General features: G+C 37.9%; 1 protein-coding gene across 10 annotated transcripts in view; it reads right to left on the bottom strand.

Moving 5' to 3' along the window:
- St7 (suppression of tumorigenicity 7) overlaps positions 1 to 16539 on the bottom strand; it is a 259768-nt gene that overhangs the window by 111546 nt on the left and 131683 nt on the right. For all 10 annotated transcript variants that reach the window (XM_026410555.2, XM_026410563.2, XM_077796709.1 and 7 more), the window contains one exon: positions 12398 to 12480. In XM_026410555.2, the coding sequence (XP_026266340.1) occupies positions 12398 to 12480 (83 nt within the window). The remainder of the gene's footprint in view (positions 1 to 12397; positions 12481 to 16539) is intronic.

Below are 16539 nucleotides of genomic sequence, written 5' to 3'. Positions count from 1 at the left end.
CATTTATATAACAATATTTGCATATTTTTAAACCTTGGTTTGCACAATAATAAGGATCTAAAAATGGTAGGAGCCTTGGAAATTGTTCACAGAACTTAATAAATTTATTTTACTTTTAATATGGAAATTAAAATAAAAATAACAAACACAAAAAACATTGTTAAGATGTTCTATATTAGTTTCCTCCAAATTAATATGATATTCAAATAATAAGATCACTTTAGCTGAAAGACTGCCAGAAATGAATCCGAGTAAGCCACTTTTCAAAGTATAGCTCACTATATTTCCAATTTTGACATTTTATATTCATGCAAAACATTTTTTTCTTTTTGTCCCAGGGCATGAACCCAGAGACACTTAACCACTGAGCCACATCCCCAGCCCTTTTTAACATTTTGAGACAGGATCTCACTGAGTTGCTTAGTGTCTCAGTAAGTTGCTGAGGCTGCTTTGAATTCTCGATCCTCCTGCTTCAGTCTCCCAAGCTACTGCAATTACAGGCATTCACCTGCCTGAATTTTTAAGAGAAGTCCCCCTCCTCCTTTTTAAAACAAGATCTTAGAGAAATGTTGGTTTTACTGAATAAAACAATAAGAGACGGGTAGAGACAATGACCCACATCTATAGTCCCAGCTACCTGGCAGGAGGATTACTTGAAACCGAGGAGTTCAAGGCAAGCTTGGACAATATAATGAGACTCTGTCTCAAAAAAAAAATTAAAATATAAAAAGAGAATGAGAGGGCTGGGGATGTGGCTCAGTGGTAGTAAAGTGCTTGCCTGGCATACATGAGGCCCTGGGTTCAAAACCCCAAGCATGAAAAAAAAGAGAATGAGAGATCATTTCCTGTATGGATGTCACCCACCTGCTGAAATCAAGCAATGTTCCACTTGTTAGGGAGTATTTTTTTAAACAAAAAACATTTGCTCTGTACCATTAATGTTTCTTAGTTCTGTATGTATGAAGAATTGCAAAGGAGAAAAGAAGTAATGTTTATTAATAAAATGAAGGAACAAAGTTAGTTAGTTGACCAGGCAGAAGCCAGGACTTCCTAAGCTGCCACCACTCCATTACCTGCACCCCACCTCTACAGCCAATACTTCCTACCACTGAACAAAGCTGCTCCCTCTCATACTTGCCTCTCCTCCCTTTGACTGGGGACTTGGTCCTTAAGCAGTCAATTTCTTTCTCAGAATTATTTATTAGAATCCCCTATATCCCAGAAACTTATAGAATAACTATACTATATTTAGTACTATAACATGGAAGGTGCAATTGACATAGAATTAATTAATTTATCCTTACTTATTTTATAGAAACAGTATTTTGTTATTTGCTCTTGAATAAACTTTAGGCTATTATTTAAAAGCTGATGTTTTGTTGTACCAAAAATTTCTTAAAAGACAAAAAGAAAATCTATGAATATGAGAAGAAAATATCAATAAGACCAAATGTTTCCAATCCTATAATAGGACATCTTGATTTAATTCCAGGGAGCTGTTCCTGCCAGCTATTTGAATTTTCACATGTTAAGACATTTAAATAAACTGGGCACAGATGCACACACCTGTAATCCCAGCTACTTGGAAGGGTATGACAGGAAGATTGCAAGTTTGAGGCCAGCATAAGCAACTTAGAGAGGCCCTGTCTCAACACTTTTTAAAATGTGGTGGGTGTTAGAAATATAGCACAGTGGTAGAGCACTTGCTGAGCATATATCCTAGCCCTGGTCCTAGGGGTTCAATCCTCAGTAAAACACAAATACACACACACACACACATAGTAACTTCTCTGGGCAAAGTAGGGGCAATAGTATGACAGTTAAGAAGGGACAGGACCAATATGTAATGTTTGAAATTCTAGGAATGAGAGATTTTGCTTGAAGGAAAAAAAAAGTAAATTTACAGACCATGGATCCATAAGGGAGTCCATAACCCCAGATGAGTTATTTAAATATCAGTTCCTTCAACTCTGAAGTAGAAATGATATTATTTATCCTCAAGGGTTCTCAATTTTCACACCAACCTTATATTAAAAAAAAAAAAACTACTAAGTACCTGACACATAGTTGGTCCTCAAAAGCAATAACAAAGCTGCCATCTGTTATCGCAATGATGTACATGCCTCCTATGGCCTATATACATGCACTGCTATGACACACCCTTTTTTTTTTTTTTTTTTTGCCAGTCCACAGTACAGGTTTATACATCATTGTCTTGCTAGACTGTTAGAGGAAATCCCTGATTAATCATGGTGACAAAGAGTGCAGCTCACCATACAGTCCTGACCTTTCAACAAAGCCTTAAGGAAATCTACACCTTTTCTTCTATTAGAAGGGGAGGAAGACTCCAAAGAACCCAGGCCACTGGTCACAGAGCTGGCAGTGGCTCTCAATTGCTTGTAGGGAAGAGGCTTATTTGCCCCAACTCTTTGCTCTGCTTTCTATGTCACACTACCAGGGCACCTGCCAGCACTTTATTTGCTCATTCCATTAGGCTCTACTAAGTGTTTCCAACCAGTCATGAGCTAAGTTCCAGGGTTACAAAAATTCGATCCCTGGTCCATGCCACAGACCAACAAATCCTCCCACAGGTTGCTCCTGGCATGCCTGTACTGGTCACAGAGAAAAAAAATGTTGAGATTCTTCAGATTTCTCAGTTCCTCTGGCAGAACCACAGAATGTCAGCACTAAAACGAACCTTAAAGGACATGTAAAGACTTCATTTACATGTGAGGAAAATATGTGAGAAAAAACTATCCATCAAGATGCAGACCTGACCAAATCACGCATCTAATTAAACAGCCTTGGCCTGGAGTTCCAGCTCTCTGCCATCCCTATCAGGACTCTTTTTAGAATGCCTTTGCTTCATGTAAACAACACTGACAATTGTAGCCTACTATTTCCCTTTAAGTTCCCTCTGACACATTCTCTCTGTGCTTTGTTGTTATAAAAACCAATCCAGAAGTAGTCTATAAAGTGGTACTAGATAATTCATCTGAGGGGCAAATGACTCATTTAACTGGACATTTGCATTATAATAGAATAGACCTTTCACCCAGTATTTCTAATGCAGGAATAATAGACCTTAGTAAAGACTGGGTTATTCAGGCAGCTGTGATGGGGAATAGAGGGTTTCTCAGGCTGTCATATCATATCAGGAGTATAGCCCTTGCTGTGCACAGAGGACACTAGTATAAAAAGGACCCCTGTCCTTCTGGGATTTGCTGAATAACTAGCAAAGGAAGATTTGAAACCTTCTGAAACTTCAAACCACGTCTTATAATGTAAGGTCTTAGTATAACAATCTTCCCCTTATCCAGAAACACAACAGATTTTGGATGAGCACCTAGAACTATTTTAGAAAAGCTACACACGTCCAAATGGGAATACAGTGTTATTTAATGTACATACATTTGGTGTCACTTTGAATTCTTTTCCTTATGCATACCTACAATATGAACAGTAAAGCTCTCATAAACAAACTGAGGTTTTAAAAGTAGTTATTGGACAAGTTAGTAGCTTACTGGGCCTGCCACAGAGGAATAAAAAACCTTTCTAATCTGCCAGATAAACAAAAACTTAAATGTATGCATTTTATAGACTGAAAACCTTAATTTCTCCATTTGAAAAGTTATACAGATCAAGTAAGATAAGAATTAAAAAGTATCATCTGGGTTTGGCATTGGGAAGTCAACAGTGACCCTACCAGCTAGTTTAAAGGTAAAAGGCCTTTCAACGAGAAAACTTGGTTTTGTGACTTGATTGGTCCTATTGTTTCTCTGAAACTCAGTCTTCTCATGTATAAAATAAAGTCAGAGAAAGCACTCAACTAATTCTGGATGAGAGAAGGGAGAGAGGGATGATTAGAAGACCTGATGGTGGATGCTGGAAGGTTGACAGGGTGGATGATAAGGGATGCTCTGGTTGATGTTATGGGATACTCTCTGAAGCAACAGCAGAATCATGGGAAGTTTTGTGTTTATTTTGCTTGTTGAAAAAGAGGTTCACACATATTTGTGGAAGAGGAAAGAATCCAATGAAAAGAGAAACTGAAGGTGGAAAAGGTATAAATGACCAGGAGGCATAATGCCAAAGTCCCGGGAAGCACATTTGCCCTACCTCAAAAAGTAACCTACAATGGAAAGTGGGCAGTGATTTGAGCTGTTACACACATAAGAAGGCAACAAATGGGGAGCTGTGGCTGGAGCCCAGGGGCAGAGCACTTTCCCTAGCATGTGTGAGGCACTGGCTTCGAGCCATAGCACCACATTAAAATAAATAAATAAAATAAAGGCATTTTTTCCATCTACAACTACAAAAATATACATTTTTTAAAGAAGGCAATAAAGGAGATAAAGTTGGATGACACTGATCTCTGAGGAGGTACAGCTAAGGCTTATCTTCCGGGAATGAGGGACATGGGGATAGAGTCAGAAATCGGAGCGTTGAGGAAGTGGTTTAGACCTATACCTTGCAGGGTAGGGCTTCAAGCCAGGGCCCAGGTCACATTTAAAACAAAGAGTTTTTTTTGACAAGGACCCAGTTACAAATGCCCAGTCATCACCTCCATTACTATTTGACAGAAGCTGAGAGGATGACCAAGGAGTACTGGAGCTTAGGGCAGAGATTCAGGTTTGTAGCCAGCAGAAGGTGCAAACTGGTTTCATTTTTACCTGCAGGAAGGGAACAAAAATCTGGCAAAGAAACACAAGCAAGGCATTTCCATCCATCGTGCAGATTGCAAAATCTGAATCTTCTCTGAAGATGCCTAGATTCTTCTCAACCAACAAGACTTCTTCCTTAGAACTGTGTGCTCTCTGCATACAACAATTCTTTTATGAGTCAGGGACTTTCCTAGACCCTACATTGCATGCAGAAATGCTTCAAGGTTCCCACATAGCAGAACCTTACTAACTCTACATCAATTCCAATAAATCTATGGGAAATGCAAAATGTCAAAGTCTGAAATTGGCTAACTGCTTCCTAAGAATTAACGTAGATGATGATGTTGCATGAGAATGTGCACAGTGATGAGGGAAATGGATGTGGAAATAGGAAACTTTCTGGCAGTCTAATCTCAGACAGAAAGACTCCAGACTGACACCTGCTCCAAGTCTTCAAAGCATATCTAGTGGCAGTGATTTTAGGAAGAAGGAGACCATTTGAGCTTGAATCAGATAAACAAAGGCAATTAGCATACATTATAGTAATATCTGTAAACATTTTAAATTTCTTTTCAAATTCTGAAATTTATTCTTCATGCCCAGTGACTCTTTCAAAGTCTCATGTCTTTGAATATCTTTCAGAGAAAGACATTTCCTTCCTTCCTTCCTCCTTTCCTCCCTTCCTTCCTTCCTTCCTTCCTTCCTTCCTTCCTTCCTTCCTTTCTTCCTTCCTTCCTTCTGTGCTGGGGAGGCACTTTACCACTGAGCTACATCCCTAGCCCTTTTTTTTATTTTGAGTCAGGGTCTCACTAGATTGCTGTGACTGCCCTTGAATATTGAACCCTCCTACCTCAGCTTCCAAATTTGTTGAGATTACAGTTATGTATCACTGGCTAATGATGAACATAACTTTAAAAGGAAATTTTTAAATCTTCAGCTTCTCTATGTTTTGCTTAAGAATGCTGAATAGCTATCAAGTGGATCTTTGCCTTCTACTTCCCAGATGTTAATCAGACCCTTCTTAGCCACCTGTTAACCTAAACAGTTGTGGTCTATGTGAAGAACTGGCATTCATGCCCTTCTATCCCCATTCCTGTTGCAAAGGCTTTACAAAAAGAGAAAAGAGGAAGGTGAGGCTCTCTTGAAGGTCAAAAAACAAGGACCTGTCTCTACTTCAGTGTCTGCATGTTCACAAGATGATGTTTTTCCATTTTAGCATCCATTTCTGTGGTCTGATAGGGAAGATCACTCTCCTTGGGGTAATGGAGACCACAAAGAACTGGGAGAAACTGGCCTGTGTCACTCGTCCCAAGCCCTGCTAACTAATGCTGTGGTGGCACCTTTCCTCTAGAAGGTTCCTCTTCTAGAGATTGTGATTCAGGTGGTGTTCAAAATCCATCATTTTAAACAAGCTCCCCAAATAATTCTGATGCAGTAAATTCATTCATTCACTGGATCTTCTGTGTAATCAACAAATATTCTTTATATGTGCAGGGTATACAGTAGTACACAAAAGCACAAATATGGTCCCTGTGTTAGTGATACTTCTGATCTAGAAAGAAAGAGGATGGCAAATGATCACATAAGCAAAATAAAGTTGTAAATTGTGCTAAGTGTTGTTCTATGTTCCAGACTGGCCAAATCTGACCTAATGCATGGCCAAATAGGAAAAAGAAAAGAAAAAATTTCTCCTTGTGAGAAGGTTGTAGTCTTCCTTTTGGTCTCTTTCTTCTTTTTCTTTCCTTTTTATCTTTCTTCCTTAGCCCACTCCTCCCTTTTATTTCTGTGGGCCTGTTAAAATGAAAATATCAACTGCTACAACCTGCTACTACACACCTTCCTAAGCAATACTTTTATGAGGCCAAATGATGCTATAGCAAAGTGGTGAACACTTAAATTCTAGTCTACAATCTACCTTTACCTAGAAGGTAACCTGAACAAGTCATATCTGGATGCCTATTCCTTAGGTCTTTACTGGTTTATTGGATGGCTTCTGAGGGTTCCTGCCTCAGCCCCACACTTGCAGGAATTTCAAACCTCCACATTTGTGCTTGAATGTAATCTGAAAAACAAACAGGCATTTTTGTCCCGTCATCTGCCACTGATTTGTTCATCTTCCTCACTTCTGCTGAGGAAGTATCTAATGGTTGACTGGATCTATCAAAATGCTCCTCATAGACTGTGACAGGCATCTGTCTGCTTTCTCTGCCTGGTACTTGGTCTCCTTCAGAGATTCATTAGTTTTCATGGTGAACCCAAGAAATGAGCCTCAGTTTCTCTCACAACCTGCACATCCTGCTGCCACAGGGCTGCCTTAGCATCTCTTTCATACTACATTCTAGAACCAAGAGACAACACATTTCATAGTTGACAGAGCTCTAAGAGCCCTTCAAATCAAGTCTTTTTTTACGCTTAGCTCCAGAATCTCTGTCATTTGGATGATTCATATTAAAATACTACTTGAAATGCAGTTCAAGTTCTTTAGATGGATGAAAAAGAGTTGAAAGGAGCTGTAACAATCTCCTAGCCTCACTTCCTTACTTAGGGACAGGAGACAAAATAGGGCATGGTCAGAGAGATCTGGATTCAGATATCACCATTTATCTGCTCTAAAACCTTGGTCAAATTACTTAATCATTGTGTCTGTTTATATTCAACACCACAAAGACACAGGTTACATCTACCATTTAGAATTTCAATGATAACTAAGCAAAATAATATATGCAAACCACTTGACACAATACCTGGCATAGAGTGGGAACTCAACACATGGACCTTTTGCTACAGTTGATTCCTACCCAACTGTCTTTATCTCTTTTGCCACCCTCTTAAAAACAGATTTATTTTACATCAAATGCATGAACTTACTATTTTATTTGCTATTCTCATTTTCTTTCCTTTTTGTTCGTGATTCTGACTTTTAAAAATTATGTCCTGTATGACTTTTTAATACCTCTCTGCATTTAATATATACATGCAAATCTCCTTTATTAACTTGTATATAGGCATGCTCCTATATACAAGTTTATAGGGATAAAGGGATCTATGTATAAATGTCAATTCAATATAAAGCAATTTCTCCATTTTACTGACTTTTTAAAAAAAATTAAGAGGACCATTTTCCCTACCTATCCACCTTACCACTGTCAAAAGCAAAAAGAAAACCCAGAAATTGTTCTCCACTAAAATAAGTATAGCCTGAAGAGGCTTTTTCAAACAAGCGACATGTTCTTACTAGCAGAAACAAGATTAAATTGGCAGGTTGGAGTGTGAGGACAGGTGCGGTTCCTGTGGCTGGAGCTGGTTGGGGACAGGAAAGATTGTGCCAAGCAGGCAGAGGGCAGCTTAAAGTCTGCAAGGGAGACAGCTGCCTGGATGGTCACAGGAACCAAAAGAGAAGCATTAGAGAGGTGGCTTATGAAACTCACTACTGCATTTGGCTTGTGAAATGAGAGCTACCAGTGATATCTAGTAAAATATACACTTACATTTAAATTTGTTAGTGTAAAAGAGAGCAGCATTTTCCAAATGAATTTTATTATTTTTATGTTTTTGTTCAGTTAGTTAACTTCTGCTACACAGATAAAATGTCAGGTTTTTACCTCTCTTCTCCTAAGACATCAGATGGTATGATAGTTCTGCCTCCAGCATAGGAATCCTGAGGTCCCCAAACAAGGAATTTCCCCTGAGGGGTAGCCACTTACAGTAGGCTCTCAGAACATTGTTCAGGGGAGAGTAGTTAGGTAATTGTTTCCCCAGGGCCAGGAAACAAAGTGCTAAGCATTCTATGCATATAGCTATTTTGCAAAGCACCTGACCATTTACCCGGTGCTTCCTCTCCAGTAGAAAAGAATAGTGGCTGCATAGAAAACTCACCCTGGGTTCATTTCAGGGCCTAGTAAAGCTGAGTCAAAGGCTAGTGTCAAGAATCTCTAAAATAGGAGCTGAAGGTTATCAAGAGCTATTGCCACACACTGCAATTGCTGTGCTTTCAGTACAGGCCAGCAGTTTTGAGAAAGACCTTTAGAAATCTTCCTGCAAGAGAGATTTTCCTCTACTCAAAGTCTACATCAGTCAGGAGTATCCTGCTTTCAGAAAATGCCCCAAGTCAATGTACCTAAGACATTCTGATAGTGATGGTCCAGTTTCAGCAAGCTGCACCTCATGCTGGAAAATGCCTCGCCAGCTAGGTATGCTAGGGTGGCCACAGACACCATTGAGGGAAATCCAAAATCTCTTTATTGCTGAGGGGACTCTGTCATCCCTGGGTCAGAAGGAAAAAAATGACCACTAGGCCTGATGCACCAGAGTGAAAGAAAATATACCACAGCTGGGAAAACTGGAAATCCATATGCAACAAAATGAAACCGAATCCCTTTCTCTCGCCAAGCACAAAAGTTAACTCAAAATGGATCAAGGAGCTTGATATCAAATCAGAGACACTGCATCTGATAGAAGAAAAAGTTGGCTACGACCTACATGCTGTGGGGTCGGGCTCCAAATTCCTCAATAGGACACCCATAGCACAAGAGTTAACATCTAGAATCAACAAATGGGACTTACTCAAACTAAAAAGTTTTTTCTCAGCAAAAGAAACAATAAGAGAGGTAAATAGGGAGCCTACATCATGGGAACAAATCTTTACTCCTCACACTTCAGATAGAGCCCTAATATCCAGAATATATAAAGAACTCAGAAAATTAGACAATAAGATAACAAATAACCCAATCAACAAATGGGCCAAGGACTTGAATAGACACTTCTCAGAGGAGGACATACAATCAATCAATAAGTACATGAAAAAATACTCACCATCTCTAGCAGTCAGAGAAATGCAAATCAAAACCACCCTAAGATACCATCTCACTCCAGTAAGATTGGCAGCCATTATGAAGTCAAACAACAATAAGTGCTGGCGAGGTTGTGGGGAAAAGGGTACACTTGTTCATTGTTGGTGGGACTGCAAATTGGTGCAGCCAATTTGGAAAGCAGTATGGAGATTTCTTGGAAAGCTGGGAATGGAACCACCATTTGACCCAGCTATTCCCCTTCTCGGTCTATTCCCTAAAGACCTAAAAAGAGCATGCTACAGGGACACTGCTACATAGAAGTTCACAGCAGCACAATTCACAATAGCAAGACTGTGGAACCAACCTAGATGCCCCTCAATAGACGAATGGATAAAAAAAAATGTGGCATTTATACACAATGGAGTATTACTCTGCATTAAAAAATGACAAAATCATAGAATTTGGTAGAAAATGGATGGCATTAGAGCAGATTATGCTAAGCGAAGCTAGCCAAGCCCTAAAAAACAAATGCCAAATGTCTTCTTTGATATAAGGAGAGTAACTAAGAACAGACTAGGGAAGAAGAGCACGAGAAGAAGACCAACATTAAACAAGGATGAGAGGTGGGAGGGAAAGGGAGAGAGAAGGGAAATTGCATGGAAATGGAAGGAGACCCTCAGGGTTATACAAAATTACATACAAGAGGAAGTGAGGGGAAAGGGAAAAACAATACAAGGGGGAGGAATGAATTACAGTAGTGGGGGTAGAGAGAGGGGAGGGGAGGGGAGGGGGGATAGTAGAGGATAGGAAAGGCAGCAGAATACAACAGACAAGAGTATATCAATATGTAAAGCAATGAAGTGTAACTGATGTGATTCTGCAAGCTGTATACGGGGTAAAATGGGAGTTCATAACCCGCTTGAATCAAAATGTGAAATATGATATATCAAGAACTATGTAATGTTTTGAACAACCAACAATAAAAAAAATTTTTAAAAATTTAAAAAAAAAGAAAAGAAAATATACCACATTGTGACAATTAATTTAGAACCTATGAAACCAAACCATGATATTGCTAGAATAAAAGCTGGGCCTGCATTTGTGCAGGAGGCTAGAAAAAACAGTGGAAAGAACCAGAAAGCCAGTAGTGACAGTGAGAAAAGCACAGGTTGCTAGTGTGACTTAAGGCAGGTACCAACTTGCCTATTCTAACCATTCAACTAACTTGTAAATAAAATGGAAACAACGCTAGCACTTACCTGACTGTAGTGTTGGGAAGAGTAAATGAGTTCACCTGGGAAGTGCTTTAGGTCAGCCCAAGAAGGCAAGGGTCTTAAATATCCCAAGAAGAAGAAGCACAAACTAAAGCCTACCTCACCACATCAGAAAGAGTTAGTGGTTTCAGTATACAATTGTATTCAAGAAAAGGTCACTTTGTTTTCTATTTGTTTAATAAAAAAAATATATTTTTTAAGATGTTTTAGGAAAAAATATTAATTTTTTTTTAAAAAATATGACTACTCGATGGGAGCTTGTAATACCTCTCCCATCCCCCTAAAATTAGATATGCTAAAAGATTGCCTTATTTTCAGAAGATACTTACTAAGAATTTGCCAAGCATGTGAAAACATTTTCTAAGTCTGAATTCTGCTCAGTCTACTTAAGAAGACTAATAGAACCAGATATGGTGACACACACATGTAATCCCAGCTATCAGGAACCTGAAGCAAGTGGGTCTCAAGCTTTATGGTACCTCCCCTAACCTTGGGTTGGTTTTTGCAGCCAGTGCTGAGCTTTCTATTTGTATTTTCACTTATGTATCTATACTGAATGATTCTTGCTGATATTCTTCACATTCCTGGCTCAATAACATCAACTCTAAACATCTCATGTCTGAGTTCAGCAGTGCATGTGATAAACACAGCAAGGAGAGCCTTAATATGCTGTCATCACAAATAGATGTTCCTACACACCTTCCCTTCCATCTTCCATCTGCTTGGAGCTTTCTTCCCTGTATCCCTGTCTCCAACTTTTTTCTCTGGTTCCTCATAAGCTCAAAGTTTCTGAAATCTCACATTATTCTAGGTCCATTTGTGCTCTTTGCTCCACATCTTTGTACCCTTCTGCTTGAAAACTTTTGTTTTCCTCTTTTTTGTCCATTTTTCTCAACATCGACTCTGTAGTATTTTTCTTGTGCCAGTTTCTATAATAATCAATAAAGGTTATGTGTAAGAAAAAAATTCTATATAAAACTTCATTCTCCTTAAATAGCAATTATGTTAGAGAAGTTCCACCAAGTTTAGATGGTATATACATTTGAGGTTACTAAAATGAACTATTAGATATAATTTTGCACACCTGCAACTATTTGGAACAAAAGGATATGCATAATGTTATATTACTTTTTGTCTTTTGGAAATTTCTTAAAAGGAGGCAATAAAGAAAGAAATGTAAATTTTGATAGAGAAAAAGAAACAAGAGAAAGGCAAAAAAAGCTTAGAATTGACACAATTTATTTAAATGCATTTAAAGAAACTGAGCTATGAGCTATATTTCTACTGATGTTGATTATGTTCAATTATCCATTTTCATGAGGGTGATGGAAAAAATTTTAATTGGACTGAGTAGCATTAATTTTATAATATCTTAAACATTAGAGTTTGACATAGATTTGTGTCTTCCTTGATTTTCCATTTTATTTACATTTGTTTTAACTTTTCAATAAAATTAACATATGATTGCACAAATACCATATTTCAAATATCGCAAAAGTATGTAACCTGGGTAGTAAAAATCCTATAACCACCCACTGAGCATTTACAAGTATGCAAGATGATCACTGCAAACTGCTATTGTATATTCTTCCAAATTTTTTTCTCGTACACATACTACCATATTTTAGTAATCGGTACATTTTTCAGTGGGAAGGATTGCACCACTTACCAAAATAAGCCCCGATATTAGTGAAGAAGTACCAGTCAGGGCCACGTAGAACTTCGGTGTTAATGTGTTCAAAAACATGCTCACTGAAAGAAAAAAAGAGAGAGAGAGAGAGAGAAAAGGAATTTGTGAATATGTAGGTAAAACAAATCCCTTCTTTCTTTTTTCTTTCTGGTGAAATAATTTGTTTCTAACTACAAGAATTCTTAGAACTATACCAAAATCCCATTAAAATGGCGAACCGTTACATAGGTCAGAAAACCCAGTGTTGAATTATACAAATGGCTGGAAAAAAAAGCTTTATGTAAGAAAAAAGAGCAGCTTTTAAATTTCTATCTCCCCAAACTATTGTGGTTGCTTTCCATGGATTCACAACCCCTAAAGGGTTTAATCAAAGTTGGTTACTGAAACTGTCAGTCAAAAGGGGAAGGTGCTCCTTTTTGTGTGTGTGGGACCTGAAAATCAGGGCCCTTGGCAAGACAACAAGCATTATTTCAACCTCAGAACAAATGGAAACAACTATATTAAAATGCTAAATAGTAATTAAAGACTGCAGTATTATGATTATCCCTATGCAGGAATGGCAAATTGAAAAAGTTTGCAAATATCACTAAGTTTTTCCAACTTACTTAAAAGGTTGTTAGACTACTTAAGAAAATGATCAAGCTCAATTTTTTTTAAAAAAAAAAAAGAGAGATGAAACAAAACCATTAAAAATGACCTTCCAGCTGGGTTTGTAGCTCAGTGGGAGAGCACATGCCTAACATGTGTGAGGCACTAGGTTCAATTCTCAGCACTGCATATAAATAAAGATCCATTAACAACAAAAAAATACTTTTAAAAAATGATCTTCCTTCCAAGACTCTGTTCACACCAACTACAGAGTTAATCAGGTTACTCATTAACTGTATATTTTATAAATATATTTTAATTTATTGTCATTTTCAGTTAGATACTACACAAAACTGATTATTTCCAAAACAATAACAGATAAAATGTTTTTTTACAACGATAATCATATTTGTTTACTGTTTTTTTGTGGAAAGAATCACATGCAATCTGATTTCACAATCAACGTCCTTAGAAGTAGGACTGCCCCAAGTTCAGCCCAGAAAGCAAAGTAATATCACCAAAATGAATGAAGATCCTACATTCATTCATTCAACAAATCTTTTTCTCTGTTTATGAATGAGAACATGGATAAAAAAATGAAAGACTGAACCAGACATAGTTCCCACCATCTAGAAGTCCACAATGCAGTTGGGAAACACACAAGTAAAGAAGTAACTGCTATAAAGTTTTATAAGTGCTCAGATAGGCCCTATGCGCAGGATGTTATAAAAACACATAAAAGAAATGCACCCCATGTACATGGGGTGAGGAGTGGTCAGGAAGATGTCCGTGATAATGGGACATCTAAACTCAGTCCTATAATAAGCAGGAGGTAAACAAGCAGAAGGGTTAGAAAGGGGTACAAGAATACAATTTGAGCAGATGAAGGGACATAAGTGCACAGGTGCTAAGGACAGAGTGTGGACTTTCTAAGCAGATGCAAGTGTTATAGAGGGAAAGAGCTTGTGAGCAGTAGCCCCCTTGTGAAGATGGATGTGAAAGGGCATACTGATTCCATTTTGTTCTTGCCACTCAGCCATTCTCTCAATAAGCTCTCTTCTACCTGCACCCTCTCTTAAATGAAGGAATTTGATCATGGTCTGTCATTTGCAATCAAAAAACACTGGACAAACACAATGTCCTCAGTCAAGGCTCAGGTCTTGAACTGAAGGGACTCTGGGGAGGTAGAGAAAGGCATGAAAAAAGTGATCAGCCCAGAACTAGAACAAGAAGAGGTAGGTACAGTTGAGGAGGTTTTGCTTAGCTACTAAAAAAACCCAAACTGTCATTTCCCATGCATAAATTAGTTAGGGTTAGGGTTCGGGTTAGGGAAGGAAGCAGGGTTGTAAAAAGGAAAAAAAAAAAATCAAACAAAAGAAGTCCTAGAGTTTATAACTGCCAGTCTGAATTTGAGGTACCTAAAATTTTCTAAATTCTACTCTTCACATGATGAATGGCTTCACATTCTTCAGTATTTTTATGAAGTCCCTAAAGCTATATAATTTGTTATTCTGTAATTATGAACATTCATATCTATACTAGATACTTTTTAGTAGGTTTCGGGAAACTGAGCATAGAATTCAATTAAACCCTTTTCTAAAATAAAAAGGAAAGATTTGTTTTAGTAGCACTGCTGCTAACTTTTTAGTAACAAAGGTATAAAGAAATGGAAAGAATAGATTTCCTTCTGAAAATCACTGATCGATTGGAGGCAAAAATTCAAGAATTAATTGATAAATTTTTTAAAAATGTACATTATTTGAGTTTTTAAAGGGACAAGAATACATATTTCATTATTTTGTTTTTCTTAAAGGTTATAGAACAGAAGTAATTAATAATTAAAATGTACTGCTCTGTTAAATCTACTTACATATAGTTGGTTGGAGCTAAAAGAAAGAATAGCATGCATGAAAAATAGAGACACCAACAGAGGATGAGAGAAGCAATAATAGAAACATCTAAGACTGGGAGGTGCCCGTTTAGTAACTTCTTAATCTTAAATTCTTCCTGGCTATTTTGGCTAAGACATAGCATTTGGCAATTCTGAACACAAATATCAAAACTCAGTACTTGTTATTGCAATCCATTTATCTATATTTGTAAAATTTATGACAAGCTCTTCCACATAATAGAGAATTTAATTCTCACCTCAACTCCATGAGGTCAATATTATCATTCACCTTATTTTGCAATTGGAGGCTGAACAAAGACCTTAATGCATGCCAGCCTACCCCCAAGTTCATGTTCATGGCACCACAACCAAAGAACAAAAGGAAAACAGTAGAAAGGAGGAAGCTCTAAACCAAGGTTGCTGGAAGATAAGCATTTTTAATGCTTTACTAATATTTACCTCTGACCTTTAAAGGTCAGTCCACGTGGATGTTGTCATTCGTGAGTGAAACATCAGAATGGAAAGGCAGAAAGCCACCCTGAAGAGGGGGAGAATCCAGTTAAAGATCCCTCCATGAAATCAGTAGGACAGCAAACTGCAGGATGGACTGTCCTTGCAGGATGGACTGTTCTAAACCAGGCACAGCTCGCCTCGGGGCATCAGGGTCACTAGCAATTGTCTTTGCAAGTATCTGAAAATCCTATAAAGTACCTAAAACCCAAACCAGAAAACTTTGAGAAAACAAATTCCTGAACAATACAGACACATCAATGTCTCCTCCACACTTCTTGGGGCTAAGTAGAATAAATCAAAAAATGAATAGAGGAACGCTATTTGAAGAATAAATTCACAAAACTTTCCTAATGCCCTATTTCAGTACAGAAATAAAAATTGTTAAATCATAAGTCTTTTTATTTGACCCAGAGAGCCCTCCTAATAAAATATTGTGTTCATTATTCAAAAGCAGCCTCAGGGACTGTATCTCATAGAGTCTAAAGATGCTAACCTCTACCTGGGCACAATGTTCTCATTTAATCAATGAGTAAATGTGAAAGAATTGAGTATGACTCTTAGAAGAAAGAAGCGAGTTGGAGTGGGCACATGGATCAAACATTAACTGACTTCTATGGAATGGAGAAGAGAGCAGGTAGAAAGATAATACAACCAGGGCACTGTGGGAAGTGATCAATCACTCCAATAAGCAGAATTTGAATACAGGGGAATTAGAATAGAAAGAGGCTTACTCAGGAATCACATGGAATAGCCCTGTGAAGCCATATCTCTGAGAAATCAGCCACCTTTCTGGTTTATGTGTATTTCATTCTTCTTGTTTATTTCAGCATCTTATGTTACCGTAGTTGCAGAAAGTTGAAGAAACCGAGCTGAATGTGTAAATAATACAGTAATACTAACAGCTGTCACACTAGCATTTACTGGGCATCTTTTAGATGCCAAGCACTGTTTCTCAGACCATGGCCCAAAAAGTAAATTAATACCTGGACTGTGATTGTCCTGATGCTAAACATGGATGACCTACTAAACAAATGAAACAGCAGTTAATAGAATGACCTTTTAAAGGTATTCCAGGGCTGTGGATGTAGCTCAATGATAGAATGCTTCCCTAGCATGCATGAGTTCCTGA

This window comes from Urocitellus parryii, chromosome 3 (assembly GCF_045843805.1).
Source record: "Urocitellus parryii isolate mUroPar1 chromosome 3, mUroPar1.hap1, whole genome shotgun sequence".
Taxonomy (NCBI): domain Eukaryota; kingdom Metazoa; phylum Chordata; class Mammalia; order Rodentia; family Sciuridae; genus Urocitellus; species Urocitellus parryii.
Note: the sequence above shows the minus strand (reverse complement) of the source record. Positions and strands in the feature narration are given on the sequence as shown.